This window comes from Pelodiscus sinensis, chromosome 11 (assembly GCF_052426305.1).
Source record: "Pelodiscus sinensis isolate ZL-2025 chromosome 11, ASM5242630v1, whole genome shotgun sequence".
NCBI classification, from domain to species: Eukaryota; Metazoa; Chordata; order Testudines; family Trionychidae; genus Pelodiscus; species Pelodiscus sinensis.
In genome coordinates, this window is record NC_143062.1 from 6,165,982 (window position 1) to 6,183,598 (window position 17,617).

General features: G+C 51.0%; 1 protein-coding gene across 3 annotated transcripts in view; it reads left to right on the forward strand.

Annotated features, from left to right (window-relative positions):
- FANCD2 (FA complementation group D2) overlaps nucleotides 1–17,617 on the forward strand; it is a 93,796-nt gene that overhangs the window by 47,856 nt on the left and 28,323 nt on the right. For all 3 annotated transcript variants that reach the window (XM_075939570.2, XM_075939567.2, XM_075939565.2), the window contains exons 14-26: nucleotides 193–228; nucleotides 2,309–2,452; nucleotides 3,319–3,453; nucleotides 4,797–4,928; nucleotides 7,619–7,726; nucleotides 10,552–10,661; nucleotides 11,310–11,370; nucleotides 11,836–11,961; nucleotides 14,207–14,280; nucleotides 14,384–14,530; nucleotides 15,589–15,689; nucleotides 15,982–16,097; nucleotides 17,465–17,573. In XM_075939570.2, coding sequence (XP_075795685.1) covers nucleotides 193–228; nucleotides 2,309–2,452; nucleotides 3,319–3,453; nucleotides 4,797–4,928; nucleotides 7,619–7,726; nucleotides 10,552–10,661; nucleotides 11,310–11,370; nucleotides 11,836–11,961; nucleotides 14,207–14,280; nucleotides 14,384–14,530; nucleotides 15,589–15,689; nucleotides 15,982–16,097; nucleotides 17,465–17,573 — 1,399 coding nt within the window. The remainder of the gene's footprint in view (nucleotides 1–192; nucleotides 229–2,308; nucleotides 2,453–3,318; nucleotides 3,454–4,796; nucleotides 4,929–7,618; nucleotides 7,727–10,551; nucleotides 10,662–11,309; nucleotides 11,371–11,835; nucleotides 11,962–14,206; nucleotides 14,281–14,383; nucleotides 14,531–15,588; nucleotides 15,690–15,981; nucleotides 16,098–17,464; nucleotides 17,574–17,617) is intronic.

Below are 17,617 nucleotides of genomic sequence, written 5' to 3' on the forward strand. Positions count from 1 at the left end.
GGCCTCCAGAGTCTATGGTATTGAATGCAGTCCGCTGCCCAGGATCGGTGGGCGTGCAGGGAAGAGAAATGGACAGATGCACTGTTCCTTTTGGTAGCTGGCTGGCCAGTCTGGTCCTTTCCGTGGTGCAGGATGTGTGGGTGTGCGTTAGTATCTCACACTCTTGTAACTGTCCCTTTCTTTCCTCCCCAGGCTATTGAGAACGCTGGCTCTGCGTCTGACCACAAGGTAACGCTGCTCTTGACTTTCTGCTGTGGCTGCTCTGTGTTATGACTTCTCTCATGGACACACTGGCAAGGGCACTTCCTTCCTCCACAGCAGCAGGACCAGAGGCTTTGCAATAGAGATCAGGAGAGATCTTGTGGGTCTCCAGGCATTTGTTCTCTCCAGGGTTTTAACCAGGGTTGCTCTGAATTATACAGTTGGCCCTCCCTAGTCCAGCACCCTGGGGACCTGACTGGTCCCAAACAAGGAAGTTTTCTGGACCAAGGGAAAACCAGAGGGACCTCAGCACCCCTATCATCCACTTTCTGACACAGATCACCCAGGCATTCTCCTGGGAGTGAAGCAGGGAGCAGAGTTTCCCATTTCCTAGAGGAATGGTTCTCTTCAACCACAGACAGGTTAATCAGCACAATAGCAAGCCAGCGACAGTCCTTTGGGAATCGTGCAGTGGTGCCTCTAAGGAGACACACAGATGCTGGGAGCATGCCTCAGTCCCTGGCCTTCTGTGGGCTGGGGGCAGCTCTTTGGTGAGGTGAAGTCAGTGGGAAACCACTCCCCTACGTTCAGCCCTCTCTGGACCTTTGCTCTGGCTCTTTGGCTTGAAGCCTGCAGGCTTCTGCCCTCTGGTTCTCTCTTTGGCTTGGGGGCACCAACTAGCAAACCTCTCTTGCTGCTCACCTGCTTTTAGCCCTCCACCAAAAAGCACCTTCCCTCTCTGGCAGCTGTCACCTTCTGCTCCGCCTGGCTTCCCCAGCTCTCTTTCTAGCGAGGTCTCTTAACTGGCCCACTGGGACTCCTGGACTGGAAAGGAGTTCGGAGTTTGGTTTCATTTAATGGGCCAGCCACTCTGTTATAATCCAATTGAGAAGACAAGGCAGCCTTAGGTGTCGGCAGAGCATTGACAATATCTCTTTCAAACACGCAGGCCCTCTGTATCCTTCCACCCAAAATGCCAGGGACTCAGAGCTTCCAGTTCCGCCATCGGTAGGTAGATTAGATCAGTGTTCCTCAACCTTTTTTTATAAAGTACTCCTTTAAAAAAAAACAAAAAAAAGTACCCCCAGTTTTCAGACACGCACAATTGTTTTCTACCATTGCAGCACAATTGTTTTCTACCATTACAACACATTTGTTTAAACAACTTAATCGTAGCTGGGCAGGCAATGAAATTTTTGGGTGTAAAAAGTTCAAAAATAATAAAGCGCTGTAAAACTTAACACAAAAATTCAGTTTTCTCCAAATTTCAGTTGTTGACGTACTCCCAGACTTCTTTCGAATACCTCTGAGGGTACTAGTACCACTGGTTGAGAAACACTGGGTTAGACGATGTTTAGTGGAAGCCTACAAATCATCCATGGTTATTGTCCCTGAAAGGATTAAGATGTACTCCACGAGATCCTTATCAGCCCCGTGAGTGGAATGAGCAAGTGGATTCAGTTTGGCAATTTGCTCAGTTTGGCCACTTGGTCTCGCTCCTTCACTAAGTAGTACAGGGTGGATCTTCTGGCTTCAGCACCAGCCTCTTTTGGCAGGATGGAGCTGCAGGATTTGTAATGAGCTCACAAAAAGGCAGGTATTTCATTCCTGCTGAACTTTTGTTTCGTAACCCTTCCTGAATCTGTTCGCTGCTTCTTACTTCCCGGACTCATGGGAGACGCCAGGCTGCAGAACGGAAGATTTCTTAATGCTAGTAGGGTTTACAACAATTCTACCAACCCGGAATGGCTCATGAGTCACAGGTTGGGTGTTAAGTAGGATTGTTACCTTAGGACAGTGCCTGTCTAAGATTTAAAGCTTTCCTTGGTCCAGTGTATGTCGTTATTTCATTGTGTCTGGACGATTGTTAGCAATACTATACAACTGCTAGAGCTCAGGATGAGTGCGTTGGACAGCAAGTCGGAGCAGAGAGGGCATGGCCGCATTATGTGATGCCAAAATGCATATCTGCCTCCATGAGCTGCAGAGAGAGCAGGGCGGCCCAGAATTGAGGAAGACACTGCTCGCGGACAGGAAACAGACATAAGACATTTTCTGTTCCACTGCATCATGGTTTTCTGATTAGTGATTATTTCCTCTGTGAAAGGTTCTGGACCTGATAGTTCTGCTGCTAATCCACACTACGCACCCCAAGAGTAGGAAGCAAATTGAGAGAGTGCTGAGAAACAAGATTCCCCTGGGTTGTGTGCCAGAGCAGCTGGTACAGAGTGCCTTCCGAAATCACTCGCTGGTGAGTGCTGGTGAGAATGCATTCCCCTTTCCCCTCCACCTCCTGGGATTGTCACGTTGCGAGTCAGCTCTATGCTCGGTTAGCTACTTCCAGGCTTATTTCATGGAGCTCCTCAACCTTCTGGTGGACTTCCCAAGATTGGCTGGAGCATGGGACAGGCTTCTGGTCCTTCTGTAGATCTTAGTGAGCCTTTTTACCTGTCTCCCACCCAGGTGACCCCTGAGGCCTGGTGTGCTGCTGTGCCTCACGTTTTCTCTTAGACCCAATGTTTTTAAACACATCCCTTCTTGCAAGCAGAAAATAGTCTGCGTTTGGACAGGTAGCTGTGTCTGACTAGAGTGCCTCTATCTACGGTTACAAGGAGAAGGGCCCATGTGTGGGGACAGACTGTGCCTGCCCACAAAGTAAAGCAGGGACTGGCAAATGAGCATTTACTGCAGTGGGGGGCTGTAGTTATTGGTCGCCTGCCCCAGCATAAGCCTGAGTGTAGACTGTTCTAAACTGACTTGCCGGAGTCACCCCTTCAAGCTCTTTTTACACCAGGGCGGCATGTCTGTGTGAGGAGCTTGCACCAGTGCAGCTGTACTCTGTTGTGCAAAAAGCTCTTGTGCAGACAACTTCCTCGTTGTTTTGCAAGTGAAGCAGGCTTAGGGAGAGCACAAATGTAAGTGAGAGTCTGCTGTGGTGTCAGCCTCTACCTAATGAGGCAGGAGAGTCAGGAGCTGAGAATCACCTATTAAACGAACTGAGGATCTTGAGAATAAAGAGCAGTGCTCCTCTCGTTGGAACTTGTGAAGGGAGGGATGGGAGCTTTGAAAGCCAGTAGTAACGATGCTCAGGTCTCTCTCACGATGTCTGTATTGCAGGTTATCAAGGACTTCTTCCTGTCAATCCTGTCGCTGGCTCAGACATTTCTGCACTCTGTGGATCCATGTGTTGTCTCCTTTGGCAGCTGCATGTACAAACAGGCATTTGCAGCCTTTGACTCCTACTGCCAGCAGGTATACTTGGAAATCTAGAAGAGCGTATATTTGTACTTGGTTAAACATTGGCTCTGACAGCTGCAGATCGAAGTAGGGACATCAAAAAGCCCTGGAGATCAATGGATCCTCTACATGGGAGTTAGTGTATTCTACCTAGTCTTGTGCAATGTGTCTTTCACTCACACTGCTCTGGAGACTCAGCAGTGCAGGTAGAAAGTTGAAAGAAGTTGACGTGTGAGTGGGGGTGAACTTAGGCAAGTCAGAGACCTGTTCCAGATGGCAGAAGCTGCAAAGAGAAACATCCAGCAGTGCTAGATTTTCAGGAATGACCTAGAGGAGACAAGCGCTAAATTAAGTGGTGTGAGCAGACAGAAATACTAACACAGAGAAGGCTCAGGAAAGCAACTGCCGTCAGTCCCTGGCGTCTGTGAATGGAGACAGTCCATGTTGAGCTGTATCTGGTGGTGGTCAGTGCTGAAGGCTGGAATGTCATTGCTCCAGTAACACTGTTCATGCTTCCCAGTGTTTCTGTCCCTGGAGCGCCAATATGATCCATGCTAAGAGCAGAGAAGGCAGCCTGCTAATCCAGCCGACCTTTGCTCAGGAACAGTTTGGTGACAAAGACCTGTGGCAAAGGTTATTGCTCTCAAGGGACAGTCTTGGTGCCCTTGCTCTGTGGTTACGAGTACAGTAACACAGGAGTGCCCAGAGCAAGGAGTCAGCAGCAGGAAACTCTGCTGTTCCCTAAGCCACACACAGGGTAAAGGCGAGGCAAGCAACATCTATAGATTGAGACAAGCAATTGGGATGAACAACTTGCACACCGCCTTCTCGTGCTTCATGATGTCTGTTTATTACCCCCTTGTTCCTGATGTGTAGGACAAAGCATCCCTGTTCGTTATTTTGTCAAGCCATCTTATCTCGTACTAGATAGGGCTGTCTCTGCAGTCTGTTTGTGTAAATATCTAGTGCCTAGTGCACTAGCAACAACTTTGCCAAGTTCACGTGCTGGACAGTGAACCTGTAACCATCGGCTTTAATATGTGGCCAGGCTCTGGTTCACAGCCTCTGGCCAGGCCTCAGGGCTTGCACCAGGCCCGGTTCTCCAGCTGCTTGCTCGCTCTGCTACTGCTGGAAGTGACAGAAGTCAGTGAAGCTGTGCTAAGCCGCAGGCAAAAGAGGTGAATTCTCACCCACGCGCATGCATACCTAGCCCTTTGCTTTAGCTTCGGGTGGCCTTGTTATTTGGCTGTCATCCTGCCTGATGCAGCAGATGCTTTGTTGTTATCCCAAGGGTCTTCTGGCACAGAACAGATTTTCTGTTTGCGTTTCACTCTTGGTTGCTTGTGGGTTTTCCTCAGGAGGTTGTGAGTGCTTTGGTGACCCACGTTTGCGGAGGAAGTGAGGCAGAAGTGGACATTTCTCTGGATGTGCTCATGGACCTAGTGAGTCTGCATACCTGCCCACTGAGGCGCTACACCACCTTCCTGAAGGTAGTGTATCTGTTTGTGAATGGTCCACCTTTGGGGCTCATCTAGAGGGTGAGTTAGTGTGTTGGAACAGGGTACATTGCCTCCTGGACACACCATCGGGGCCAGCAGTCGCTATGCAGCACCCTTTCTTTATTTCCTCTTTTGCAGACTGCTCAGGAATGCCACACGGCTGTTCTTGCTCCAAACAGCCCTTCCTGGGCTCTGTCTTTATTCACACAGAGTGCTGAAAACAAGACAACACCGCCCCTCCCTCCTCAAGTCCTGCCCCTTGCTGGAGAGAATGCGAGGCCTGACATGCCGCCTTTGCCTTCTCCCAAGGAAAGTCGGAACTTCACCTTGCTCTTGCCACCTGTCCCCAGTGTCTGTCCTCAGTGTCTGCACCAGTCTCTCTGCGATCAGTCTGCAGCACTTGGTGTGCCGTGCACTCACTGTGTGCGCTTTGCTGCACACTCACAGCTCTCCTGGGCGAGCTGACCTACTGCTGTTCCATGTGGGGATAAGAGGGAGGGTGTGTAGGGAAGGGGGAGAGGTAGGAGCCTGGGAGGCAAGATGGAAGGGATGCAGGAAATGGCAGTAGGAGGGGGAGAGAAAGGTGTGGGGAGAGCAGGGGCAGAAAGGGCCAGAGCACGTTCCCATCTAGAACCTGGAAGTGAACCCAAGAGACCCGAGTCTCTAGATTGCTTAAATCTAGGAGGAGAAGCTAAAGCGACTGGGACTTCTCAGTATGGAAAAGAGGAGACTGAGGGGGGATATGATAGAGGTCTATAAAATCATGAGTGGTGTGGAGAGGGCGAATAAAGAAAAGCTATTCATTAGTTCCCATAATATAAGAACTAGAGGACACCAAATGAAATTAATGGGGAGCAGGTTTAAAACTAATAAGCGAAAGTTCTTCTTCACACAGCGCATAGTCAACTGTGGAACTCCTTGCCAGAGGAGTCTGTGAAGGCTAGGACTATAACAGTTTAAAGAGAAGCTAGATAAATTCATGGAGGTTAGGTCCATAAAAGGCTATTAGCCAGGGGGTAGGAATGGTGTCCCTGGAGATGGATGGCACGAAACAAATCGCTTGATCATTGTCTTCGGTCCACCCCCTCCGGGGCATCTGGCGCTGACCGCTGTCGGCAGACAGGCTACTGGGCTAGATGGACCTTTGTTCTGACCCAGTACGGCCATTCTTATGTTCTTATTGCTCTGCCGAAAGTAGAGCAATCTGAAACTCAACTGGTAAAGTGTGTGTCTCACCTCCCTCTTGTGCCGCACCCGCACTGAAGGGAACAGCCTGCTGCTACCAGTTACTTTGTTACTGCAAGTGACAGTGGCTGGTGCTGTGGCGGGATAATATGATTGCTTGCAATGGAATTTCTGGGGGTTTTAAGTTTGTTTTAAAAAACCCAAAGAATATGCATTAGAAAAAAAAAACCTGGTAAAAGAACATTAGGTTATAAAGTTCAGTTCTCAATAGTTAGAAAGTGTCAGAAAAAATGTTCCCCATACAACTTTAGTGTGGTTTCTTGGTGCAAATTCCAAGATCCTGCTCCAAATCATGGGTTTGCTAGTGCTTTTCAGAGAAATAGCTGGATACAAATATTAACACAAGCAAAATTATCAAGTAGTGGAAAAACAGGCCTTGTTCTGGGAAACAGCATCCTTCATAAAGGAAAAGAAGTTGCCCGAGGCAGAGATCGGAGGTGGAAGATTCCAATCTAAATGGTTACAATTTGGCAAAGTTATGGGAAACTGACAACAGAGGCTTGGAATGGAAAGCAATAGGCTACCGTAGCTGTAGGCATTAAGATCCAGTGGTTGAATCTCCTTTTATCAATTTTGAATCTGGCATCTTTTCAAGGTCATTTAACCCCCCATCCTCACAAGAACAAGGAGCAAACAGATCTCCTGATCTTCCTTCTCTAGACCACTCACTGCTGAATAGGCTTGTCTGTCCCCTCTGTAGGGTAACCACTAGGGATGTAAAATCCCATTTAATTGGGAAAGCGGTTAAACGTGATGTTTAACCTGTTAGAGTTAGAGAGCTGGGCGGGAGGGGCGGGGCACAGATAGTTGGAGCAGCCTTGCCTGTGATGAGCCCAGGCCCACCACAGGAAGGGGCTGTTCCAGGCAGCGAGCCCCACAGGGCTGAGCCCCCTGCACACGGCAGGCAGGGAGCTGCTCCAGACCCCATCGGTTAACCTTTCACATCCCTGGTACCTACCCCGTCTTCACAATTTCTCTTCCTAGGAGAATGTCTCCAGGCGCTCACCTACTCTGAATCCCTGTTAGTTGTGCAATATCTGTTCAGGGACAGGTGTCCAGTGCTGTGCACAGCATTCAGATGAAGCCACACCGTAGCATTGCAGAATGGCATTATAGCATTCTCTAGATTAGTCTTCTCCCCATCACGATTATTAATGCACTTGGAACCAGCTCTGAACTCTAGGAACAAAGCCTTCAAGTGGCAATGGATGCATACTGGGTGTCAGATTTCATGTGCTCCTGGGGTACATGAGGTGGGCTGCTACCTTTTGCACGTCAGTCCTGGGGAACTGCAGACTGGCCCAGAGGTGGCAGCTTCCCCCTGAGTATGTGCACAAGAGAAAAGTGCACTCCTGTTACTAGCAAACAGGGGTGCTGCTTGCAGTCTGTGGCGGGACTGCCAGGCGCTGTGCTACTTTGACCTGTCTCTGTTACAGAACATTTTAGACTATACGGAGAAACTGAGTCCACAGCAAATCCGGAAGCTCTTCTACATTCTGGGCGAGCTGGCCTTCAGCCAGAGGCAGGAAGACAGCTATCTGCAGGTGAGTGGCGGGCGAGGAAGGAAGCAAGTCTCTGGCCTCTCCCCTTGCTGTGCTGGTTTGTACTGCTTGCGTGGTGCGGAGACAGCAGCAGCAGGCCCAGGATGGTGCAGCTTGCGCAGTCCTTGGGCGTCTTGGGATTTCTGGTGCACAGTATCTTTTAAATTCCTTCCCCTCACCCTGCCTTTACTCAGCCAACGTGATAGTGGTGAGACACTTCTCCTGCAGACTCGTTCCTCTTCCAAACAGGAGGCACTTCCTGCTGCTGCCGCACATCCAATAGCTCCACTCCACACCCTGGGGGGCACAGCAGTAGAACTTGGTCCCTGCAGCCCTAGGAATCTCTCGGGAAGAATAGCTCAGCTACTGCACCCCCAGTAGGCCTGCCGCAGGAGAGCTTCTCTCCAATAGGCAACTTACAGCTGGCAAAATAGACACGAAGCAGCTCTGCCCCTGAAGTTGCCCCTCAGAAGAGCATTTTCTCTCTTGCATCGCTGCACTGAAAAGTTAGACTTCAGAGCTTGGCTCTCAAACTCCAGAGCAGTGGTGGGGCAGCCCATGCGGCCCACTGGGGCTCTGAGTGTGGCTCCCGCGCAGGGTTGCCAGATGGCTGGTTTTCGCCTGCACAGGGTTTTTCCCACCAGCATTACTAATGGGACGACCACGTAAAGCAAGGGCATGTCAAGTGAGGTACGTGCTGGCTGCACACAACATTGAGAGCTGTGTGCTCCCTCTGCATCTACTCAACAAGCTGCTGTGCGTCAGTTGGCGCCCCCCCCATGCTAGCCACGCCAGTGCAGTGAGTAAAACTCCCCTCTACCCACATGTGTGTTAGCTACAACAGTCATGCGGCCCTCGTGCCTCCCACTCACCAGCCTAGGTTGCCCCCCCGCGCTCTAGAGAATGCGTGTGTGTCATCTGAACTGACTTCCGGCGCGTTATACAGCACCCCAGGGAGCAAGTCAATTGCCCAAGTGACAACAGCATGGTCTGAATTTGATACCCGTCCACAAGGCTTTGGTCAGGGAACACTAGGAGGTGAGACCTGGCCTTAGAAACAGTATAATCCTGCAGATAAAAATACCTTTCCATACACTTTTAATAACCACGGAAACAATCTGGACTATAGTTCCGTCAACTGAATAATTAAAGCAAAGGTCAAAACAAGCCTAATTTTGGAGAATGGGTTGCAGCTCTACTGTGATTGTGTGGCCAGTGTCTCCACAGTAGAGGAAGTTACTCTCAGGCTCCAGAGTGCAACCCAAACCAGTGAGGCGCTGTATCACTGCCCCCTTCCCCACAGTTCTCCGAGTGCTTTGAATATTCTGCTGCTTGGACTCCCCGCCAGAGCACTGAGAGCCTGCAGACAAGAGCACACTGAGTATCGGAGTGGTGAGCACGTCTGACTCCCGGAGCCTGTCTGCAGCACAACAGCACTCTCTGCCTTCTGTCACCCACTTACCTTATGGAGGGGGGAACCCAGCACACTCTCTGGCCCAAAGTCCCTCCAAGTCATCTGCCCTGAAGTATCCCGTCCCCTCCAAGAAAGCTCAGAGAAATAATGTTTGTTTGCTCCTCCAAAGCGACAAAATGTGCTGAGCTGATCACTGTGACTGGCATAAACTATTGCTTCAGTTCAGACACAGCACTGGCTCAGTTCAGATTAAAAGTAAAACAAGTTTATTAATAAGAGGAGGCTAGATTTGTAGTGAGTTCGTGTATCCAGGATAGCATTAGAACTGGTCACAAGCAAATAAAAGTGGAAAATACTGTCTGGTGGCTAAGCCTTAACTCCACAAGCTGCAGCCTTTGTTCAAGATAATCTGCTTGTCAGTCTACCACCCAGCAAGGTGGCTGAGCGCCTGTTTGATCAGGAACTCTCACGGGGTCCAAGGCGCTCGGTTATGTTGTCATCTTGAGTGAGAAATTAGTTGGGGTTCTTTCCCCCTTCCTGGATAGCTCATTTTACGAGGCATAAGGGATCTGTCGCCAAAGGCTTTAGTGAGCGATAGAACCGTGGCTAGACTGCCGCTTTTCGTCGCCAAAGTTCCGTGGCGACAAAAAGCAGTGGCCATTTTTATGCTAATGAAGTGTGGGAGATTTAAATCGCCACTTCATTAGCAATTTCGGTATGTCTAATTTACATCCCTCTGGCGACAGAGGGATGTAATCTAGACGTACCCATGGTGAAGGATGCTGGTTCCCTTCTACACTGGATTTGGATTTGCTAAAATCCAGAGTGATCTGTTCCTACACTCCCTTCTCCCTGCCACGATGCTGAGTGGTTCTCTCCTCCTCTCAATGTAACAAGGAAAGAACTTCAAGGGGGCAGAACCACGTTCCTTTGTCTAGTGTGGGGTAAATTCAGCCCCACCTGGCAGGCACGCTTTGACAACATCATTCCTAATGTGTTTATAAAGCTGAATCTGTCCTCTCCTCATAAGCCCCCCAAGGATACTGATGATCAGTAGGAAGTTAGATTTTATTGATGTCTTAGATGCCATCTTTTATATGCCATTTATGACATTAAGAATTTGGGGTACACTCAACTGGGCAGCCCAGCTGAAACTCAGTGCCAGATACCCGTGAGCCCCTTGCTTTCGGCACAGGGTTTCTGTTCGAGTCCATCACGTGGCTTCCCTTACAAGGATGTGCTTCCCACAGGCTGGCTCCCCAGCTATGGGAGGACGTGCGCAGGGAGGTAGTGAGCTCTGTGATCTCTGGCAGGCTCTGAGGCAGATTGTTGGAAAGTGAGATGGTCACAGCCGTCCCGTTCGCACACACAAATGCCCACGTGGTGATGCTGCATTCTCGGGCTCTCTCTGCAGGATGACATGCACATGGTGATCAGGAAGTGGCTGTCCAGCACTGTTCCTAAGTACAAGCAAATGGGGATTATTGGTGCTATTACCATGGCAGGCAGCATGGCAGCAAAGAGGTGAGTGAGAAGTAGAACCCATCAGCTGTCCTGAGCCAGCGTGACACAACCAGAGCTGGCAAGAGGGGAAGGAGAAAGGGGACAGGCCTGTGATGGACACACTAAGGTCTCACTGGAGGAAAACCGCTCTCAAAAATTCTTTGCACACTCCTGTGCCATGTATCCACATGTCCTGCTGCTGGTCTTGCCACTGATAATGCTGATCCTGAGGTGCCTTGACTAGCATCCGCTGGAGCTGTGACTGGAAACGATTTGGGGTCAAGTCGGTGGAACGTGCGCCTCTGTGGCGAATGCAAATCTTCGCTGTAAAACCAGTTGATTCCCGAGTTCTTCCCCTGTGAAGTACGGCATTGTGTGCACCCCCAAGCTGCTCTAGAACCTTCCCTGGCAGACTGCCCAAGCCATGCTTAGGTTAATCACAGCCTTAGGCCTGCCATCCCAACAGTGGAAACGAGCACTTTGCAGTGCTGCTCCCAGGATCTCCCTCTTGCTTTCTGCCATTCCCTGTTTGTGCTGACACCTGGAGCACTGGGGCCGAGGCATGGCAGCGAGGTGTGTGTCCATGTGGTAGCCCCATCTTCCTCCAGGGCACAGAGCCTGGCCTTTTAATGCTCACAGGTCTGAAACCAGTTTGTCCATTGATTTCAGAAGTAAAGACGATGGGCGTTTGCTGGAGAGAACGCCACAGAATGAAGAGCATGGCAGACAGGTGAAGAGCACAGAGTGTATGTCAAAGGGAGACTGGAGTCCATGCAGCTGCCAGGGGATTGTGCCTCTCTGGGGAGGTCAGGGTCCCATGGGGCAAATGGGATATTTGTGTCAGTGTAGGGCCTGGGAATAGGGGGAGACAGGTTTGTGGGTCTGCAAAGAGGATCCTGAGAAATGCTTTGGGGGAAGAGAAGGTCTGTGATTGGTCTGTAACTGCTTTGCTCCAAGGAGTCCAACAGTGTCTCACAGAATGGGGTCCTGCTAGTCACTGCTGCAACGCAAATCCATCCTGTGAGGGGGCAGGTGGGTGGAGAAAGGCAGGGGCTTATGGGCTTCGTGTGCCAGTGAGAGGGGCTGGGCCAGGCAGGAGTTTGTGGGCGAGTTTGGGAGCTGTGGATCCGCCTGTGTCTATCTGAGTGGGGGGTAAGGTACATATTACTCCCCTGTTGTTGGTCCTTCTTTGCAGCTCTCCGTCTTGCTCGATCTGGTGAGCTACTGTTGCGAGCAAAGTTCCGAGGCCTTGGCTCTGTATTACGATGAACTTGCCAACTTGATTGAGAAACAGAAAGGGAATTTGGATTTGCAAATCCTGGTATGTTACAGAGCGGTTTGTGTGCAGTGCCTTTCAGTGGCATGCAGCATACCCAGGCATTATGGGGCAGCATCCGTGTAAGACTCACACTGTCTTTCTAGTGTCGCCTGCAGCAATAGCAGGGGTTCCTGTAACCCACTAAGAATAGAGAGGAAAATCTTTTCTTTCCACGTGTTTAATTTTTGGTTTGCATACCTGGAGCGGTCTGTTGTGTTTGTGTGCCTTTTGCACAGCCCACTCAGAGAGAGAAGCTTTTTAAAAAATAGCAAATGTGGTGGTAAATGTTCCAGACATAGCGCATGGGGAGTGGGGGCGGGCAAGATGGGTTGCAACTCAAACTACTTCAAACTTTTGTTTTGTACTTGGCATCCCTTTAAACATACAAGGCTCTCTATTGTCCAGGGGTTTGGAGGAGCCACCATGGGCTGCTTGGGGTGGGAGCAGAGTCTTGACTGGTAGGAGCCCTTCCAAATCCTGCATGCCCTTTTGCTGTGCCCCCGGGGCAAGGTAGCGAGCATACTAGGGGCTGGGAGGGTGGCTGGTGAGGAATATGAGCAGGTGGGGCTGTTGTGGGGGTGGTCTCGTGTATTGGGGGCACAGGAGAGAGGGCTGGTCTTGGGAGGAGGGTGGAAGTGTTGCTATGGGCCCATCCAAGATTCATACCTAAAGTGTTCTCAGAATGGCACATTAATCTAATCAAATCATACTGCCCTGGATACTCAGTTCCAAGACGCATCAGATCAGTCAAGAAGCCATATTCTGTACTCTAGATGCAGGAGGGCATAAGTCTGTTACCTAGACGGGTCTAAACCATTCAGAAATCCTCCTGGGCTACTTTGTATCCATTGCAGAAACAAAGTTTTGAAACAGAGGTTATCGAAGTAGGTCTCTGGTTATACTGAGATTGACTGTGACAGCCCCTTCAAGAGCAATAGCACATTCTAGATCTATAGCCTTACTAAGGGATGTATCAGGTGCAGACACCTGTAGAATGGCACTTTGATCGATGCAAAATCACATGTTGCTGAAGGCAAATTCACACCATTCACCATGCAAAATGTGTTACAGGCTGTGAAATCTGGTCTCCCTCTGTGAAATCTGGTCTTTTGTGTGCTCTTACCCTCTACTATACAGTATGGGGGAAGCTAGTATTTCTCAAGTGGGGGATCCTGCCCGAAAGGGAGTTGTGGGGCTCACAAAGTTATTAAAGGCGGATTGCAGTATTGCTCACTTTTATGCAGCCTTCAGAGAGTGGCAGGGGCTGCCTGAGGGCCCAGCTCTGCAGGCAGCAGTGCTGAAGGGAGGGTGGCAATACCATACTGTGCCGTGCCATCCTTACTTCTGTGTTGCCGCAGGCTCTGTCTTCAGCGCTGGTCTCCTGGCCAGCAGCTGCTGCTCTCCAGCAGCAGCACAGAAGCTCCTTTTCGGGTCAGGACCCCTACAATTACAATATAGTGAAATTTCACTGTTAGAATAGCTTTGAAATCAAGATATTTATGATGTAAATCCTCTGGTGTGAAATTGCCACTTTCTTTTGTGTGGGACTCTGTTCCTGCCTGCTTAGGGAAGTGCTGGTTAGAAGTTACCTGAAGTGACAGGAACCTCAATCCCCTTTAAGCTGCGTGGCCGCGCTGTTTCCTATTAAGCCCTGCGCACTACCCATTAAGTCTGGAATGGGCTCCCAGCTGCAGTGGGGAAAGTCCTCTCTCCCCCAGGCAGCCTGCACCCCATTCCACAGACCACACCCCCAGCCCTCACCCTCTGCCCCCCCCCCCCCCCGGAGCCCACTCCCACCGCACGCCATCCATGTGGGGAACGGCTTTGTTCTGTGATACAGCACCCCCATGTAGGTGCACTTACGGGACGTCAGTTAGAGGGAGCATTGGCAAACACGCTGCTCAGAGGGGGAGGAGAGTGACTCCCCTTCTGTACTAACCAGAGCTTCTGGAGATGCTGTCCTTGTAAGTGCTCCGCTAGCCGTCGTCCTTCCTCACTGCTTAGGAGACTTGCGGGTGGAGAAGGAACTGAGGGCAGTTTGCCCAAACAGCCCCACAGAGCCTGGCTGTGAAGCATGAGGACGTGTGGGGCGCATACATGGGCACTGTTCCCAAAAGGCAGGTGCAGCAGGGACGCAAGCCTCCGAGAGCTCCAGTTACCGCTCAAGGCGGTGACTGCTCCTTTCTGCACTCCCGGAGCACCTCCTTTCACTAGCCCTTGTGCTAAGCTCTGCTTCTCCTTCTTCCAGGACCGCCTTGGCAGCAGTGTCCTTGAGGACTTTTCCAATGACTTTGTGGTGGATCTCACGCCTGCAGTGGATGGGTATGCTAGAGAGCTGCTACGTGTTAACACGAACAGCACTGACTGTCACTAGCTGAGTTTGCTAATGGGATGTTGACTGTCTCTGACAACGGTCTCTCTGCAGCGTTCACCTGTTCCCAGTAAAGTCCTTGTATAACCTGGATGAAGATGAGAGTCAGGGAGCAATTGTTATCAACCTGTTGCCACTGCTGTCACAGAAGTGGGTTGGCAAGAGTGTTGATGAAATGGCACCTGGGAACCAGGGTAAGAAGTAAGTGATGCCTCCCTTTTAAATCATTTCACTGTCCAGTGAGTTGTGGCGACGTTCCTCTTAGCACGAGGCACCAGAAGTTCTGGCTACAGTTCTGCTTCCGAAACGCATAATGAAAACTAGACAGAAGAGTTAGGCAAGAGCCTGTATTCTTGTCCATGTTGTGCACTTGCAGATGTCGGGGGCTGTTTGGTGTGGGAGAGGCAGGATGATGCACTGGTTTGCATGCTAGTCTGGGACTCGGGAGTCCTGCAGCCTGTTCCCTGCTCTGCCGCAGGCTGCCTTTGAGAAATTGCCTCAGTTCCCCATTTGCAGAGTGGGGAAAACAGCCCTGCCCTGCCTCCTGGGGCTGTAACAATAGCTGGATGAAACTGATACTGTCGGAATGGGATCCATGATAAGCACCAGAGATTGATTTAGTTTAGAGAGGAGGCGTGAGAGGCATATAACCCAGCGTCCCGTTTTATTTGTTCTTTTCACACAAGAACAAGACATTCACTGAATCAGCAACATTCAAACTGGCAAACAGAATTACTTTTTACTACCCTGTATTCAGCATGGGAACGTATTGCCCCCAAAGCTCCCTGAGGCCAAGAAATATTTTGGATTCATTTTGATATGAGTGGCGAGAAAATCCAGAGCTCGGTTCATGTGAAATACACTTTGAGAACCCTCCTCCCCCAGGTCAAAAGCAACCAGCAACTGAGGGAGTTGGAAGGAAACCTCTCTGCCGCAGTCACTCACTTCACAGCTTCTCACTCCTTCCTCTGACTCATTGGAGATGGAAGGGACCCTGGCCTGAGCTGATCTGTTCAAGTGCAGCCTCTTTTCTACCTGTGGTTCTCTGCCTGAAACATTTGAGATCAAGGACTTGATTCTTCGGGAGTGACGCCGAGGGAGGAGCGTTAGTTACCAATGGTGCTTTTCTGCCCTGCAAACTGGCAGGGGCAGATGATTGCAAATGGGCAAAGTGGCTTCAGGAGGACAGGAAATGTTTCTTTCTTGAGGTTCTGCTGGTGGGGAGCAGAATGCAGAGCCAGCCTCTCTTCTTTTCCCAGGGTAGCGTCTCCAGAGTGTCTGTCGCCCTCTTTCCGACTGCTGAGGCTGTACACGGCGGAGCAGCACAATGGGAGCATGGAGGAGATCGATGCCTTGCTGGGTATGGGAAATAGCCATTAAGCCCTACCTGCCTGAGCCAGTCTCCCTGCCTTACCTCTCCGCAGTCAGTGCAGGAGAGGTGGGGATGCTGTGGTCAACCCCTGGGCTTGTGGGCTCCTCTCTGACCCTGACCTAAGGGGGCTCGGTTTCCTCTGGTGGGAGGCTGAGTTCGGTGCTCCGTGTGGTGCTTGGTACAGAGCATGCCTGGGGGATAAAGCGTTCCTCACCCAGGGCAGCCAGAGCTGAGTGTCATGCTACTGAGTTTAGGCAGCCCTGTCCCTGCTCTGTTCCAGGCTGTCCCCTGCACCTGACTGAGCTGGAGGTCGGAGGGAAGCTGGACTCCCTAGCCAAGCAGGAAAGGGAGTTCCTGTGCTCACTGCTGTTTCATGCACTCAATTGGTTCCGGGAGGTGAGTGGCTTGGGCTAAAAGGCCTGGCAAGGCTGCAGTCAGGAGCGCTTAGCTGTGGGTGATAGGGAGCTCCAGCCAGGGGATTGTTCCCTGAGGCCATCCTTGGCTGGGGACCTCCCCCAGGGCCCTCTCCACATCTGGCGTGGGCAGCCAGCGATGCCGTCTGTTACAAGAAACAGCTGTGAGAGCAGTCTGGCCTCTGGCATGTCCTGTCTAACGATTTCAAACCCTGGGCTTGGCATCTGCTTCCCATCGTGCTGCCGAGGTCAGAGAGCCTGAGGCCCGGCCCAGTGACACCCTGTGAGTCCCTGGCTTTGCGTGCACCACTCTGGAAGGTGGTGTTTCCCGCCGTAGCTCTCACAGAGCAGGGGAAGTTTGATTCCATCCCAGTCATTAGCTGCGTATGGGAGGGGGTAGCCCCTCCCTGGTCCTGTTTCTGCAGCTCCGCTTCTGTTTGTAGCACGGTAGCTGGAGGAGAGCTAGCACAGGCTGGAAATTACCCAGTGACAGTCCACGCGCCAGAGCACCATGGCGCTTTCATAGGGACCGTGCTAGAAGTGCAAAGTGCGTGGATAGGTGACAAGAAAACCAAGGGGCCTCTGCCTAAGACAGGGAGTGGAGCTGCAGAAAGAGACTAGGCTTTCCACTCCCTGTGATTGTACTGTAATCCCCTCCTACCAGGCTTGTAACATGCCACCTGCACAGCAGGCCCAACCCCCATGGACCTGGCCTGCCCCTGCAATGCAGGGAGGCTGAGCGAATTGGGTCTGTTTAGTCTGCAGCAGTGAAGAGTGAGGGGGGCTTTGATAGCAGCCGTCAGCTTCCTGAAGGGAGGTTCCAAAGAGGCTGGAGAGAGGCTGTTCTCAGTAGTGACACATGGCAGAACAAGAAGCAATGGGCTCAAGTTGTGGTGGGAGAGGTCCAGGTTGGATATTAGGAAAAACTATTTCACTGGGAGGGTGGTGAAGCACTGAAATGGGTTACCTAGGGAAGTAGTGGAGTCTCCATCCCTAGAGGTGTTTAAGTCTTGGCTTGACAAAGCCCTGGCTTGGTTGATTTAGTTGGGATTGGTTCTGCCTAGAGCAGGGGGCTGGACTTGATGACCTTCTGAGGTTTCTTCCAGCTCTATGGTTCTATGATTCTAAATCCCTGCTCCCCCAGTGCAGACGGCAGTTGTGGGTGCAGACCCCCAAGTCTCTTGTTGCTCTCTTTCAGATTTCAGGGGCTCCATAGTGAAGACCAGCCGTGCATGGCTTCACAGGGTATGCTGTTTACAGTTGACGTCCCTTGCTGGTTGTCACTTCTCCCAGGCCTCCAACACCGAATAGCGCCCCTTTGCTGCCACTGAGTGTGATTTGTGTCTGCAGGTGGTGAACGCCTTCTGTCAGCAACAGGACCTTGAGATGAAAGGGAAAGTTTTGGCGCGATTACAAAATATTACGGAGCTACAGAAGGTGCTTGGAAGGTGCTTGGCAGGTGAGCTGTGCAGAATACAGGCTCCCACGTCCGAGTGAGAATTC